This window comes from Diplotaxodon limnothrissa, linkage group LG10 (assembly GCF_057381915.1).
Source record: "Diplotaxodon limnothrissa isolate DT_005_m linkage group LG10, D_limnothrissa_male_GT1.1, whole genome shotgun sequence".
In the NCBI taxonomy this organism is placed as follows: Eukaryota; Metazoa; Chordata; class Actinopteri; order Cichliformes; family Cichlidae; genus Diplotaxodon; species Diplotaxodon limnothrissa.
In genome coordinates, this window is record NC_140605.1 from 1,560,658 (window position 1) to 1,576,710 (window position 16,053).

General features: G+C 46.4%; 2 protein-coding genes across 2 annotated transcripts; both read left to right on the forward strand.

Annotated features, from left to right (window-relative positions):
* The first annotated feature begins 1,858 nt into the window (after positions 1 to 1,858).
* On the forward strand, positions 1,859 to 6,890 carry dhx33 (DEAH (Asp-Glu-Ala-His) box polypeptide 33). The gene is made up of 12 exons (XM_085363284.1): positions 1,859 to 2,198; positions 2,482 to 2,642; positions 2,741 to 2,968; positions 3,080 to 3,250; positions 3,379 to 3,564; positions 3,668 to 3,779; positions 4,347 to 4,506; positions 4,600 to 4,688; positions 4,776 to 4,903; positions 5,002 to 5,205; positions 5,287 to 5,373; positions 5,644 to 6,890. The coding sequence occupies exons 1-12, from the start codon at positions 1,988 to 1,990 to the stop codon at positions 5,950 to 5,952; spliced, it is 2,046 nt and encodes a 681-aa protein (XP_085219410.1). The 5' UTR covers positions 1,859 to 1,987; the 3' UTR covers positions 5,953 to 6,890.
* A 2,658-nt stretch (positions 6,891 to 9,548) lies between these two features.
* c1qbp (complement component 1, q subcomponent binding protein) lies at positions 9,549 to 12,895 on the forward strand. Its single transcript, XM_085363286.1, has 6 exons — positions 9,549 to 9,927; positions 10,379 to 10,529; positions 10,599 to 10,689; positions 11,862 to 11,957; positions 12,039 to 12,164; positions 12,265 to 12,895. The coding sequence occupies exons 1-6, from the start codon at positions 9,675 to 9,677 to the stop codon at positions 12,412 to 12,414; spliced, it is 867 nt and encodes a 288-aa protein (XP_085219412.1). The 5' UTR covers positions 9,549 to 9,674; the 3' UTR covers positions 12,415 to 12,895.
* The last annotated feature ends 3,158 nt before the right edge of the window (positions 12,896 to 16,053 follow it).

Here is a 16,053-nt window from a genome sequence, read left to right on the forward strand (position 1 = left end):
GACCTGAAAGCGATTGCACTTGATTTCCAACTATTTTCAGTTGTGGATGATAAAGGATTCAGAAAGTTTATTCATGCACGGAATCCTATGTATGTAATTCCAAGCAGGAAAACACGCTCCCAAAAAATCCTCCCAGGCCTGTCTGACAGAGAACACACATCTTCTTTTTGTTTTGCACATTAATTTATATTTCATTGTGTTGTGGTTTGCAGTGTTTTGTGTTGTTTCACTTTAAATTTATTTAAAAGGAAAAAGCTGAAAATTTAAATGGTCCAAAGTTGAACTGTAAATAGTTGGTTTTTGTATTTTATAATGTATTTTTTTAATTTTAGGTGGAGTGAATAAATAAAAGCATATTTATATAATAAACATATATAAATAAAAAACTTTTTTTACATTAGTATTTCATGTTGTGCATATTTTTATTGTTGTTGATAATAAATTAATTAAAGCAACAAAACAACCTGAAGAAAGAGCCGGCTCTCTAAAAAAATCCCATCACTGATGTTGACATGTGTGTCAGTGGGGCTGTTCATGATTCTGTCTGCATGTTGTAATATTAATACTGACTTTAATGACTGACCACGGACTTTTGGAGCTAGAAATAAGAGTGGCACAGTAACCGTTTCTTCATCACACACGGACGGCTCTGGATCGGGTTTGTGTTCTTCTGCACTTTGCACAGCTCGTGTTTTGAGAACAGATGTCAGGTTTATACGGTGAAATTTGGAAGAGTGTAGTTCTCCTCTGACTGACTCCGGCTGAATCCACATGAATCTCAGCCCACAGGAAAACAGTCCCATCAGCTCCTGACATCAATAATCTGTCAGTTGCCCCTCAGTGATTTAAAAAAGAAATTCCCAAATGCCTAAAAGCCGTGGTTACGTAGTGTTTTGATAAGCTGACTACGTTAATAAGATCTTGGTACAATCCTGGTTATTAATGACATGTCTTTGTTTATCAATTAATCCATTTTTACTATATAATCCACAGATTTTCATCTCACGCAAACTCGTGCTCGTAAAGTTAGTGTTAGTCTGACCTTTAGGGTGATACTAGCTGTCAGAGTTTGAGTGGCAGTAACAACGCAGGCGGTGAGAAACCGAAGGACACTGAGGAACAGTGAGGAGCGCCGCACCTGTAGAAATAAAGTGCTTTTCACCACAGGAAGTGAGTAACGTTAAAAAAAACTGTTGCAGTCGCTCCCATCTCATTTATTGTTTCATGTCCTCCAAACTAGAGTGATGTTAATGGACTAAGAAGTGTAAAGTGTGTATATATCCTGTTTTGTAGAGCACTCTTGTATTGCTTATACTGCAGTTTAAGTCACACTGGTGTCTGCTATATACTCCCTAAGACACACCTATTGCCTTGAGAACTGTTTAAACTGTGGCACAGATTCATTCCTCAGAGATGCTGGTTCATACAGACATGATGGCGTCACACAGCTGCCGCAGATTTGTCGGCTGCACATCCATGATGCCAACCTCCTGTCTTACATCATTTATGATGTAAGGAGTGGCTCCATCTTTCTCCTCTGAAATCTCTATCAGCATCAAGTCACCAGCTGCCGCTCACTGGATGTTTTGCTCTCAGCTGCTGATGCTGCCACCAACAGCCATGCCGCGTTCAAAGTCACTGAGGTGAACTCAGTCGCTTGCTGCCCTTAAAGACAGTTGAATAGCTGTACCTAATAACGTGGCCGGTGTAGTAAAGGCAAACTGTATGGATATGTCCAGGAGGTCAAAGGGCTGTGCGCCAGTACAGGACGTATGTTACTACGTGCTATAAACGCGACCTATGACGTCAAACCTCTGCGCCGACCACGTGGGAAGGTTTTTTTTGCCGAGGTAGCAAAACATCCGCAGTGCCGCTCGCTGGTCTGGCAGCGAGTATGAAAACAACTTTATTTTCTTCATTTCTGGCGTGAAACAATCTGAAAAAGGGCCCTCGGCGGTTTCGCTCCCACAGTCACTTTTTCCAGAACATGCCTCACGACCCCGACCCTCCTCCGGCTAAAAGATTCAAGCCGGGATCCGTGTTTTTCCGCCTCGATAAGAACAAGCCTGGAATGCTGCTGCCTAGAAAGGGAAATGCGAGCACTCCGATAGACGTCCAGAGGAAGCAGCTTCCCATCTATCAAGCGAAGCCTCAGCTCCTGAGCCAGCTGAGGCAGCTGCACGGTGCTGTCCTCATAGGTGAGTGTTCACAGCTACAGCTAGCTGCTGCTACACCTGAGGCCAGCCGCACACGTGAACAACACTATACTCTGTAGTTTATCTTAAACTGCCTATTTTGTGTTGGGTTTGTGGGTAGAAAGTCTGGCTAACGTCTCTTCACAGACATGTGTCTTCTGTTATTTCTGCCCACGTGATAATCAAAAGTATGCAACGTTAAATATATAAATAGAGTTAAAGTTTGCTTTGGGCTCCGCCCTGTATCTGTATGTGTCAGATAACTCAGTCCTGTGTGATCCGGCAGGTGAGACCGGCTCTGGGAAGACCACTCAGATCCCTCAGTATCTGTACGAGGCTGGCATCGGGCGGCTGGGCATGATCGCTATCACTCAGCCCCGAAGAGTTGCTGCCATCTCACTGGCAGGAAGGGTGGCAGAGGAGAAGAGGACTCAGCTGGGGAAGCTGGTACTCACGATAAACGGGATTCCCGTCTGCTGTGGACACCGGAGTTGATGCCTCTGCGTTGTTGACGTCTGCGCTGTGTTTCTGTTGCTTCCTCTTAGGTTGGCTACACGGTGCGTTTCGAGGATGTCACCTCCCCTGAGACAAAGCTGAAGTTCATGACTGATGGTATGCTCCTGCGCGAGGCCATCGGAGACCCCCTGCTGCTGCGCTACACTGTGGTGGTCCTGGATGAAGCTCATGAGCGCACTGTGCACACCGACGTGCTCTTTGGTGTGGTTAAGACGGCTCAGCGCAGGCGCAAGGAGCTTAACAAGATTCCCTTGAAGGTAGGAGCAAAGTTCACACGTGTTGTGACTTCGGCGTTTCTAGTAAACGCAGTGTGAATCGCCTCACTGCATCTGCTCTAAAGCCTGCACCTGGTGTCCTAACCTCCACAGGTCATAGTGATGTCGGCCACGATGGATGTGGATCTGTTCTCCGAGTACTTCAACAAGTCCCCCGTGTTGTACTTGGAAGGCAGGCAGCACCCCATTCAGATCTACTACACCAAACAGCCACAGTCAGACTACCTGCAGGCTGCTCTGGTCTCCATCTTCCAGATCCATCAGGTAGTTTCTGTGTCTCCTATTTCCAGTTTAGATGAAGCCAAACAAACGCACCGCTCTTCTTAGCATCATTATTGGAAACACAGGTTACGTTCTGTCGTGATGACGATTTTCCACACACGGTCATGCAGGAGGCTCCTTCATCACACGACATCTTAGTCTTCATGACGGGCCAGGAGGAGATTGAGGCACTGGCGAGGACGTGTCGGGACATCGCCAAGCATCTGCCTGACAGCTGTGGCCCGATGGTAGTTATCCCACTATATGCATCTCTGCCCCCAACACAGCAGCTCAGGGTCTTCCTGCCAGCTCCAAAGGTACAAACATGTCTCAACATCTCACACTGCTTCTCTCAGCAGTATCTTCTGATTTAGACATTCAGCATCATGTTGTAAGTCTTGCAAACGTTTTTCTCTCCAGGGCTGCAGGAAAGTCATTCTCTCCACAAACATCGCCGAGACATCAGTTACAATCTCTGGGATCAAATACGTCATAGACACGGGGATGGTGAAGGCCAAACGCTTCAATCCAGGTGAGAAGATTCAGATTGCAAATTCACAAATCACGCAGAGAGAAATACTTGTGCTTGAGTCTTTCCATTTAATACTAAGGGGGGGGAAACACGGTGCACCCGACCCCTGCAGCGCCTCCTGCGGGTAGTGGGCCTGCAGGAAGATGGGTCCGTGTCCCTTTTTCACACTGTGCCCCATGGATTTAGGCCCAGCCACCAGACGCTCGCCCGCAGGCACCCTCCCCGGGCCTGGCTCCAGGGCAGGGCCCCGGTAACCCTATCCCGGGCAGGGGGAACTGTTCCCTCGATGGGCTTCTTCTGAATTGTTCTTAGTCTGGTCCCTCGGTTGGGCTGCTGCCCCTGTGACCGGCTCCGGATAAGCAGCAGAAGATAGATGGATGGAAAAAAAACCACAAATGGGAAAAAATGTGGTTTCCAGGGTTTTTTTGCTGTAAGGATCATTTAGATGTGTAAAAATATTTGTTTGGCTTGTGACCCTTTGAAAGAAGTCGAGCCCTCCCCCGTGATCCTAAATTGAACGGCACAGATAAGGTGTTCTCCTAACAGCGCACATGATGTGACTCTCAGACAGCGGCCTGGAGGTGTTGGCGGTGCAGCGTGTTTCCAAAGCGCAGGCGTGGCAGCGAGCAGGCCGGGCTGGCAGGGAGGACTCTGGCTTCTGCTATCGTCTTTACACTGAGCAGGAATTTGACAACCTCGTCCCCACGACTGTTCCTGAGATTCAGAGGTAGGCTGTGGAGTCTGCTCTACACGCGTGATAGTAAAAATCCACCTCACGTGTCTCATTGATTTAGCTGTGTGTGATGCTTCTCACCCGCAGGTGTAACTTGGCAGGTGTGATGCTGCAGCTCATGGCTCTGGGGATTCCAGACGTGACAAACTTTGATTTCATGTCCAAGCCTTCTCCAGGTAAGATGCTGTCAGTCAGGAATCCCCTCTGGTCCTCCGGTAAGCGATGCAGAGTTAGCTGTAGTAGTGCTTTGTGTTTTCCACCAGAGGCCATCCGTTCTGCTGTGGATCATTTGGAGCTGTTGGGAGCTGTGGAGAAGAAGGACGGGCAGGTTTTCCTCACCACTCTGGGAAAGAAGATGGCGAGCTTCCCTCTGGAGCCCAGATATGCCAAAGTAAATCCTGCTGGTTCTGCTCTGATATTCTTTGTACATTTAGTCAAAGACAAAGTGTCAGCTCACAAGCAGACCCCTCTGTTTGCTCCACGCCGCAGACCATCCTGCTGTCCCCGGACTACTCGTGTTCCGAGGAGATTTTGAGCATCGTGTCGCTGCTGTCTGTGGACACCGTGCTGTACAACCCTCCGGCCCGGCGGGACGAGGTGCTTGCAGTGCGCAAGAAGTTCATGTCCAGTGAAGGAGACCACATGACGCTGCTAAACATTTACAGAGCGTTCAAGAAAGTCAGTGGCAACAAGGTGGGTGCGATGAACACAACTAGTGAAAATACATAAATGAAATCGTGCTGCTGAGCTGTCACGTGATCTCTGCTGCTGTAGGAGTGGTGTCGGGAGAACTTTGTCAACAGCAGGAACATGGGCCTCGTGAAAGACGTCCAGGCACAACTTAAAGAAATCTGCCTTAAGGTACATCTGCTGACCTCTGCCAGCACACAGGGATTCTCCCAGGAATCGCTGTTTATCCTGATCAACTACAGAGTATTTATTAACATTTAATGTGTAAATATTATTATGAATGTGCATCATCTCACAGGCTAACGCCTCCGGGGCTATTTTGAAAACAGCGAGTTGATGAATGGGTGCTTTCCTCCTTGATCTCTGCTGCACACCTGTCTTTGTGCGTCTCTGCGGTGAAGTCATGTGACCTGTCTAATAAGTCACGTCTTGTTTTCCCAGCTGAACCTGAAACTGGAATCGTGTGGAGCAGACACGGCGAGCGTTCGCCGCTGCCTTGCCCACGGGATGTTTGTCAACGCTGCAGAGCTGCAGCCCGACGGCAGCTACTTGGCTCTAGACACCCACCAGCCCGTGGCCATCCACCCGTCCTCCGTCCTTTTCCAGGCCAAGCCAGCGTACGTGGTCTTCAACGAGCTGCTGCACACCTCCCGCTGCTACATGAGAGACCTCTGTTTGGTCGACGCCGACTGGCTGCTGGATGCAGCGCCCGAGTACTTTGGCCGCAAGCTCCACCTCAACAAGAGCTAACCAACAAAGAAACGGGCCGCCTGCCACAAAGACTCTTATTGCAAGTTGGTGCAGAACGTCCGCTGTGTCGTAAACTACTCTGGATTTCACTACCTCCCAGTTGACAAGCTTTGGGCATGTGTCACTGAAGCAGAAGTCTGCATATCGAAGCTTGACTTCCTCCGGACTGTCATTCCAATTTTATGAGCTGTAATTTCTTCTTCTCGTCATTTAGCCACACGGTTGGCCTGAAAAGCCAGTTTGCTTTGAAGTGTCTTGCTTTGATTCTATCAGTAGTTGCATGCATTTACACAGCACAGGTAACCTCAAAGGAGCACAGCACGGGGCTGTTCTCCACCATGTTCTTCTTCATTGCTACCAAATAGCCATGAAAACGCTACAGCAGACAGATCAGTGGCTGCTCTACTCTGAAGGATGAGTTTTTCAGGAGCTAAGAAAAGCACTCTGATTGTTTGGGGTCTACATGAAGTGGTCTTACAGGGGTTTCTTTATGCAGTCAAAGTAGATTTGTTTCAGTCTACTGTCAGCTGTTCCCTTATTCACAACATGAAAAACAAACGCAGCGTGTCACACTGACATGGTTTCACTTACACAGCCTTGTTAGTTCGTGCATGCTCTTCTTCCCATCTGCAGTCGTGTCACCGTCCAGCATGCCTTCCTCTCCAGGTTCTGCTTGTTGCTGTTGGTCGTGCAGATGCCCACGCAGTCACCACACGTACGTGCAGACGCGTGCGGCTCCGTCACGCTTCGTAGAATGTAAATGACGCCGTGTTGATGAACAGGACGGAGTGTCTTTTTTTTACACGTTGGACTCAGGATTGTAAAATATAACCTGAATAAAATACACAGTTTCTAACTTTGTAGTCAAACGCTGAATGCTTTAGAGAATTATCAAAAGATCTGATCTGCATGAAGTTTATTGGAACGAATGCACGCCTGCCGGGGCTCCTCTCTGCGTGGATCATCTGATCCTAATACATGTTTGTTACATATTCTAATAAAAACGAATCCACCTGACTCAGCACACGTCAGTCAGGTTCTAACATGTGTTTAGTGTTGTTGTGTTATGGCCATAGTATGGTTTAAGCACTGTGCGAAAGTCTTGAGCCACCTCGTTTTTAAAAACATTTTGCTTCCAAGCAGACGACCTAAGTGCTTTTGAGCAATAGTTCTCCAGGCTAAGTTCTCCGTTGGATGCTGGATGCTTTTTCACTCATTTTCAGTTCTGACCATTTTCAAAGGAACGTTTTGGGTTTTTTAAATTTATTTATTTATTTATTTAGGACAGTGCATGTTAATGAACATAAATGTAAAAAAAATTTTTTTACATGAATGTAAACATACCAGATTATAGCCAAGGGCTAATTTCCATCTGTTGTCCTTAAACATAAAAAATAGACATAATTCATAAAAATTCATCATTCATTCATAATAAAAACTCCATCACCAAACTTACACATACACACCATTCTGTTCCCAAATAAAACATTAAAACTATACAACTCATACATGATCACACACTTGATTTGTCCATAACCAGTTTTTAACCTTTGCCTTAAACAAATTGAGTGTAGAGCATTCTCTAATGGGTTGAGGAAGACTGTTGCACAGATGGCCTCCTGGACAGAGAGGACGTTCTGCCCAAATGCTGTCCGTCTGTGGGGTATAAACACGTCTCCTCAGATTAAAGCTCGAGTGGTCCTGTCTGAGCTTTCTTTATGCCTAATGAACTGCTTTAGTGGTGGTGGAGCAAAGGAGTGTAAGACTTTATATATTAAACTCTTTTAAGTTTCACTAAGTTATTGAAGTTCAGTAATTTCTGTTTTTTTAACACATGACAGTGGTGGTGGGAGGTCGGTTTTTTGTCAAATAGTTTTAAACTTCTTTTATAAATGTTTTCAATAGTTTTAAGTGTTGTTGGACAAGCAAGTGACCAGGACGTCAAACAGTAGTCCATATGAGAGATGATCACTGAGTAAAAATAAGTTTTTGCAACATTCATATTTAAATTATTACGTATATGATTAAAATTTCGATTATTAAATTTAAGTACCTGGGACACTTTATGTGACTCTTGAAGGATAATGTTGGGTCTAGAATGACCCCAAGATATTTAAATTCTGGAGCTAATTCAAGCTCTACTCCATCCAGGAATATGTTTGACTGCTTCAAGTTTAAGGGGCGTTTTGAAAAATACATACTGACAGTTTTTGAGGTGTTCAACATTAGGCATGAGTCTAATTATTATTCAAGTCTCTTAAACAGCCAACACTTTGCATAACTTTGAGGGAGAAGCCAGTGTTGTCTCCACATACAACCTGTCATATCTTTAGACGCTGTGTTACTATATCATTCGCTCCCATTTCTTTATTTGAATCAACAGAAAATGCCAAAGATGACATTTCCTCCAGGGGCTCTTGTGTTATGATGGAGTTATGATTTTGACCCACCATGCAATACTATCAGAAGAGTAGTGTGTTTGTTTTTTAGCATGATATTGGTCACAAACACTCTGCCAATGCAGTAAAAGTAGACCTGGATAGAAAAGCACGCAACAGCGCACCATCAGTCGTGGCCTGACGTCTCCATCGCTGAAGCAGTGAAGCAGCCGACATGCAAAGAAGAGCTTTGAATGTCCGTTAAGAAGCCCGGACGACTCTTCCTGAAGACTACTCAAAGAAATGGCAAGACTTGTCTAAGAGAGTTTAGGCTGTGATGAAGAATAAAGTGTTCATACCAAATATTTGGACTTTCAAGCTCATTAGAAGTGCACAAACTCTGTTTTTGCCTCATGTATTTGCGTTTATGTTTCAATGGACTTATTTCCCATTGTAGTAGCAAAACGGAAATGAGAAGCGTCTCAAGACTTTGACTGTTCATTGAGTCACTTCAGTACACAGGATCTCCCTGCTGCCGTTCAAAGACAGGTTCACAGACGCTGTCTGCGGGCTGTTGAAACACTGGAAAGCAGCTCCATCTGCTGGCGGGAGGGATTCACATGATGCACCTGATCAGCGAAGTGTCTGTTTTACTTTGGCTGATGCAATCCCGTCCTTAGGAACCTCAGTCGATCATGTATGCACACACACACTGAAAAGGGAAATTCCTACAAATGCACTACGGTAAACCAATCGAAATAAACCCCTCCAAGCTTTTCAGTAGCAGAACTGAGGCTGGGACTATTTTATTGAATCTTGACAGTTTTTAAGCCAAAACGGGGTTTAACTCTGGAGCAAAGCCTTATTAAATCTCGCCCCTGCACGCAGATATTTTTGCACTTAATCTCCTTAAATATGTATTTGTAAGCGTTTCTGTTTTAGTGTCACAGCGTGAAGTTTTAGATTTGTAGCCACACTGTAAAAAGCTGCAGCGCCCTCTGCGCTCGCTGATTTGAACTGCAGGGGGCGCTGATGTGTAGACAATCGTCTACACACACGTAATTTTTCCAAATAACTTTAATTAGTTTATTTATTATTTATTTTTCCTGTTATAGTCCTTTTTGTCGTATTCTGTGTAGATTTTTAATATTTAAAATTGCTGTTTCGTGTCTTTCGCTTTTAGAGTATTACTTCCGGCGCAAAGAGTATCTGGGTCAATGTGTCCTTCCACACGTGCTGTCGGCGTCTTCTAGAAGCAGCGTCGGTAACCGGTGTTCACAGTTAGCTGTGCGGCACTGAGCGCATTGATTCTGTCGTGACAGGTCGTGGTGTTTTTGTACAATCATGCTAAAGTCAGTCGTCCGTGCGGTGGGAGCAGCTGCTCGCCTTTCTTCAGCCAGCACCTCCGCAGCGCGAGTTCTGCCCCTCAGCTACCCGGCACTGCGCTCTCCGAGTTCGGCAATAACTCGGCCCTTCACCCGGTCTCTCTGGATGTTAAGTAATAACGGAGCCTCGTCTGGATACAGGCCCAAACTCTTCAGCTCCAAGGTGTTGAGTCCGTCGGTGTCGTGTGGCTGTGGAGGACTGCACACAGAAGGTGACGTTTGGTTTAATCTGCTTTATACAAGCCAGGCAGCCAATAAACGTAACATTAGATGGATCCGGCAACTTGGACTGCTTGGATCAACACGTCCTTTACAATTTAAAGGGGTAAAAAGATTGTTTAACGATCGTTATAGACTGAGATCAGCATCTTCGGAGTCTTTCACCTTAAACTGTGATTAGTGGCTGTCACTGAAAAAGGCTCTGAACCTGCCAATAGTCTTTGATCATTCAGCACACGTGACACGTGTAGGACTGTTCATAGTGTCAAACGAGAAGTTTTTGGACAGCCACAAAGCAGATGTTTCATTTTCAGCAGTCTTACCAGCACCCGTGTGTTGTGTAAAATGTTAGAATCAGCCTCGATGGTCATTTTAATTGTCAAAATGAAACCTTTAAACAAACTGCATCACGTCTCATGATGAAACCATAACCTCTTTGTTCAGGTGACAAAGCTTTTGGCGACTTCCTGTCTGATGAAATCAAAGAAGAGAAGAAGATCCAGAAAAACAAAAGTCTTCCTAAGGTGTCTGGAGGATGGGAGCTGGAGATGAATGGCACAGAGGCTAAACTCACAAGAAGTGTTTCTGGAGAAAAGTAAGTCTGCTAAAATGTGTGGGCAGCGTGGCGTGACAGACCAGCTCACCGTATTTCTGCTCTTCACAGAGTCACGGTCACATTCAACGTCAACAACAGCATTCCTCCCAACTTTGAGGAAGAAGTGGAACAGACACAGCAGAAATCAGCAGAAGAGGAGGTGAGGCACAGCCAGTGGTTTGACGAGGTTAAGCTTTTTAACACTGACCTGTGTGTCATTCAAACATAACCAAAGACGCCTACGAAAGACAACAGACGATTTAGAAAAGAACTTAAACTTGTATCTTTAAGCACTTCGTTGCTAGCAGCCTGTCACAAAAACATTTATTCCCATTTCTTTAGTAGAAACTGTGAAAAACACGCCAGCGATGGTTGGACGCAGTTTGACAGGTTAAACATTGTATTTCTGCAACAACAAGATGATTCCCAAAGAGCTGTCATTGCAGCATGTTGTGCAATATGGCCTTTTAAAAACATCTGAGGAAACTGGACAACAAGTGATAGGCCTAAACCAGGGGGGTCCAACTCCAGGCCTCGGGGGCCAGTGTCCTGCAGGTCTTAGATATCACCCTGCATCAAGTGATTAGTTCGTTACCAGGCCTCTGGAGAACTTCAAGACATGTGGAGGAGGTCATTTAGCCATTTAAATCAGCTGTGTTGGATCACCAGCCCTCGAGGCCTGCAGTTTGACACTCCTGCCCTAAACTATCTACAGCAGATGAAGAGTGTCTGAAAGCTGCGTCCTTAAGAAATGGATGAAAAAATACAGCAAAGATTTGACAGAGAACATGAGAGAAGTTTGTTTATCTACTGCGACCTCATCAGAAATGAAGTGAAAGGCTGGCTCTCAAGAAGCTGTTGAACATTAGTGAGGAATCTAAATGTGAGAGTTTTCTTTCAAATCATAGTCGGTACGTACAGAAAAGGTCAGGAGAGGGAAAACAGGCTCCGACTGTAAAACAGTGGAGGCTGCATTTCAGCCAGCAGTGCTAATATTAGATAAGATGGCCTTTTGTTAGTCCAAGAGATGGAAAACATCTCTGTTAGCGCGCTCGTCAAACGCAACAAAAGCTGAGTTGAAGAATAAAGACGAAATATTGACTTTCAGGCTCATTAGAGTTGTATGAACTCGTAAGTTTGTCTTCTACACTGTTTTCATATTAGTTTACTGTGTTTTCATGTCTGCACTCGTTTCAATAAACGCCTCCTCCATTTGCTCATTTCCTAACAACACTTAAACGCTTGCACAGCGCCGTAGGCGGCTCCTGCCTTACACACTGACGTTTTTAACCTTAACGTTTCACATATTAAGCTTTTTCCCCCTTTTTGCAGCCGGAGATTGTATCAACACCCAACTTTGTTGTTGAAGTGACAAAGCAGGCTGCCAAACATTCCCTGGTGTTCGACTGCCATTTCCCTGAAGATGAGGTAAAGTCAAATAAAATGAATGTCTAATATTGCCAGTAGGAGCAGTACAGTGCTCAATACTGAACAATTTGTATTTTGTAGATGAGTCACGGTGAGGGAGAAGAGGAGAGCGACATCTTTTCCATTCGAGAGGTCAGTTTTCAGCCACAGGGAGATTCAGAGTGGAAGGAGACGAGCTACAACCTCAACACAGACTCTTTGGACTGGGTGAGAGCCGAGGCAGTACACACAGCAACGGTTCAATTATAACAGTCACTGAAACCAACGCTGTGTTCAAGGTTGCTTACTTTCTTGTACTGTTTCTCAGGCCCTGTATGACCATCTGATGGACTTCCTGGCTGACCGTGGGGTCGACAACACCTTCGCCGATGAGCTCACGGAGCTGAGCACGGCCATCGAGCATCAAGAGTACATCAAGTTCCTGGAAGACCTCCAAGGCTTTGTCAAATGTAATTAACCTTACTTCAGTGCACATTCTGGGAGAGTTCGAGGTGAGAGGGTACAGTAAGACTAAAGCACTCGGCGGTCCATCGATATGTTTGATGACCCTAAAAGACTGATGATGCCATCGGCCAGCAGCTGTCACGTGGCTGCAGATGTGCTTTTTGTGACGCTATTTTTCTGTAACTTGAGGTTCAGACACAAATGTATGAAAAGAATTACAAGTTGTGGTCATGTGTATAATCTGCTTTGTTGCAGTCAATATTTAAATATTCTAACAGTTCTCAAGCCAGTAATGGGACAATTTGTCAAAGTGAGACGTTGAACATTTCAATAAAAATCATCTCTTTGGTGTAAATGTGACAGCCTCTGATTTTAAAGCGTGACCACCTGGCTTTGAGTCTAAAGTGTGGCTGGCTGAGCAGAGTGTGTGGCCTTACTGAATGTGAATCATGTTGGTCAGAGGAAGGAACGGCGCTGTTCAATAAAACGGTTTAATACAGTACGTTTGTCTATTTTCATTTTTACATGTATTCATACAGTGTGACTTTATTTCATGCACTAAAAAGTCATTTTAATTCATAAACTAGTTTTTGACACTGTCACCAGCAGGCACACACAGCTAAGACCCGTCAAGCACCTGATATTTTGAGCTCTTGTGTAATGGGCTAAGTTTCCATTCAGCTTAAACACTCCCAAGAAAATCTCCAGGACTCAGACGATTGGATTCCAGAAGTTTTTACTGGGCACTTTTGTGAAACTGTAAACACAATACAATGAAATATACTGTAAACACAATACAATGAAATGTATTATAGATGCAATAAGCTCAAAGCATCTGGCTAATTATCACAGCTTGACAGCCTAGCCGCATAGCTTATATGAGACACAATAAAGCTAACCGAATAACAGACAACGGTTCAAAACGCTTCACCGCTTAATTGTACAAAATGAATTATACTCACAGACTATGCCTTAGCGAAGAGAAAAGGATTAATCCTGTAACGGCGGAGCTGGCGGTTGAATGAGCCCACACGCTAATATCCCGAGTCACACAGTAGATTCACTTCCTGACTCTCAGCGTAAACTGCTCTCGTGTTGTCATGGTTACGAAAATACACACACCGCTCTAAGCTACGATAGCGAGATAAAGAGAACACAAAGAACACATTTCTGGGGGCATAACACTCCCCGCTTGGGGTCTTTAAGAGCCCACATCAATTGGCAGAGTCAGACTTTGGAGAAAGAAGCAGAACTACTTCTGTAATGGGACGAGAGAATCCTCTTATATTTCCATCTTTAACGACCTCCACTTCGACTCTCCGGACCAGACCGTCCTTCCCTGGAAAGGCTTTCGTGATGATGCCCATGGGCCACTCATTTCTCTCTGCCCGATCATCCTTTAAGAGAACTACGTCCCCTTCTTGAAGATTCGGCTGTTTCCCTTGCCACTTGTGTCGAAGTTGCAGTGTTTTGAGGTATTCACGCCTCCATCTGTTCCAAAACATGTCTGCCAGGCCCTGAACTTGTTTCCACTCCTCCCTGAAGAGATCTGCTTTCTCGAACTTGCCTGACGGCAAAGGAGGCGCGGAGCCTGTTTTGAGAGTCAGGAGCATGGCTGGTGTGAGGATGCAGGGCGACTCGGGGTCGGATGACACTGGAATGATCGGCCTTGCGTTCATAATTGCTGCTACCTCGGCCATAAGCGTGGTCAGAACCTCGTGCGTCAGGCGAGACTTTCTCTGTTCAAGCAGCATGCAGTCCAAGATACGGCGGGCAATGCCGATCATCCTCTCCCATGCGCCACCCATATGGGATGCATGGGGTGGGTTAAACACCCAGGTGCAGCTCTGTTTACTGAGGTACTTCTCCACCCTGTCGAACCCTGAGTTTTCCTTGTCCATCCCCAGCTCACGGGAAGCTCCGACGAAGTTAGTTCCGCAGTCCGAGCGTATCTGCTTCGCGGGGCCCCTGACCGCAAATAATCTCCTCAAGGCGTTAATAAAGCTGCTGGCACTCATGGCTTCGATCACCTCAATGTGCACTGCCCTGGAACACATACACGAGAACATCACCGCCCATCGCTTGGAGTTCGAAACTCCTCCTCTTGTGCGGCGTGAAACGATGCCCCACGGTCCAAAGACATCGACACCTATGTAGGTGAAGGGAGGTGCTACTTGTAACCGTTCTGCCGGCAGGGCTGCCATCCGTTGATGTTCGGCCTTCCCTCGCAGCTTCTTACAAGTGATGCATCTGTAGAGCAGACTGCTGATACAGCGTTTGGCTCCCACGAGCCAAAAACCTGCGGCCCGAACGGCACCCTCAGTAAGATGTCTCCCCTGGTGTTTTACTGCTTCGTGATAGTGGGACACAAGCAGAGTTGCGAGGTGATGCCGGCCAGGAATGATGATGGGATGAGTCTCGTTCATGCCTAAGCCTGACTGCTCGATCCGACCTCCTACCCTGAGTAGTCGATCCTGGTCCATAATGGGATGCAATCTCCACAAGCTGCTGGAAGATGGTATGTCGACTCCAGAACCGATACACTTGAGCTCTTCCGCGTAGCACTCACCCTGGACACTCTTTACGATGCACACTGTGGCTTTCAGCAGCTCCTCTTCCGTAGGACGACAGATGTGCCAGCCTCGACATTCGCCCTGCGTCGAGCGAGCGAAGGAGCTAGCTACGTGGATCAAATGTGCAATGGCTGCATGGAGTGTGCTGAACTTGGAGAAGCGTTCAAAGCGTTGAGGGCGTACCACGCCTTTAGCGACATGGGTGAGTTTTGTCGTCACCTGTGGACGCACTTCGGCGTCGATGTCGGGCTCGACAAGATTGTACGTCTCTTGAAGCTCGGATGGATGCCCTGATGCGTCGCAAAGAAAGGCTGGTCCTTTGAGCCATGGTGTACTGCTGAGCAGGGCTGATGCTACAGCTCTTGACCCAATGTCAGCTGGGTTAAGATGCGTTGGAACGTACTTCCACTGGCCGGGACAGGGTGACTGAAGGATACGTTGGACCCTATTGTGTACATAGACATAAAATCTCCTTGACTGGTTATGGATGTATCCCAGTACGACCTTACTGTCTGTGTAGTAGGTGATGTTGTCGTACGTTGTGTCCATCTCGGCGATCTCGACGGCGAGCACAGCAGCACAAAGTTCAAGTCTAGGGACAGTTAGGCTAGGTTGGGGAGCCAACTTCGATTTCCCAAAGACAAACCCAATCTCAGTTTGTCCCTGCTTGCCAGTTACCCTGATGTAGGCTACGGCCGCTATTGCTCTGACCGATGCGTCGGCGAAGACGCAGAGTTCTCTCCTTAGGGCGCCTGTGGTGGAGAGGGACATATAAGGCCGTGGTATTTGGAGCCCCTCCAGGTCTTGAAGAGACTGTTTCCATCTAGTCCACTCGGTCTCCATGTCTTTGGGAAGGGGTGCGTCCCAATCTTCCGCTTGCAAGGTGAGTTCTCTTAGGATCCGTCTTCCATCAACTGTGATGGGTGCTAGAAACCCTAGGGGGTCGTATAGACTGTTCACGGTCGAGAGTACCCCTCTGCGGGTGAACGGCTTCTGATCGATCTCGATCTGGAACGTGAAAGTGTCCGTGCGCATGTTCCAGAACAGTCCCAGGCTACGCTGGATAGGCAGATCATCGA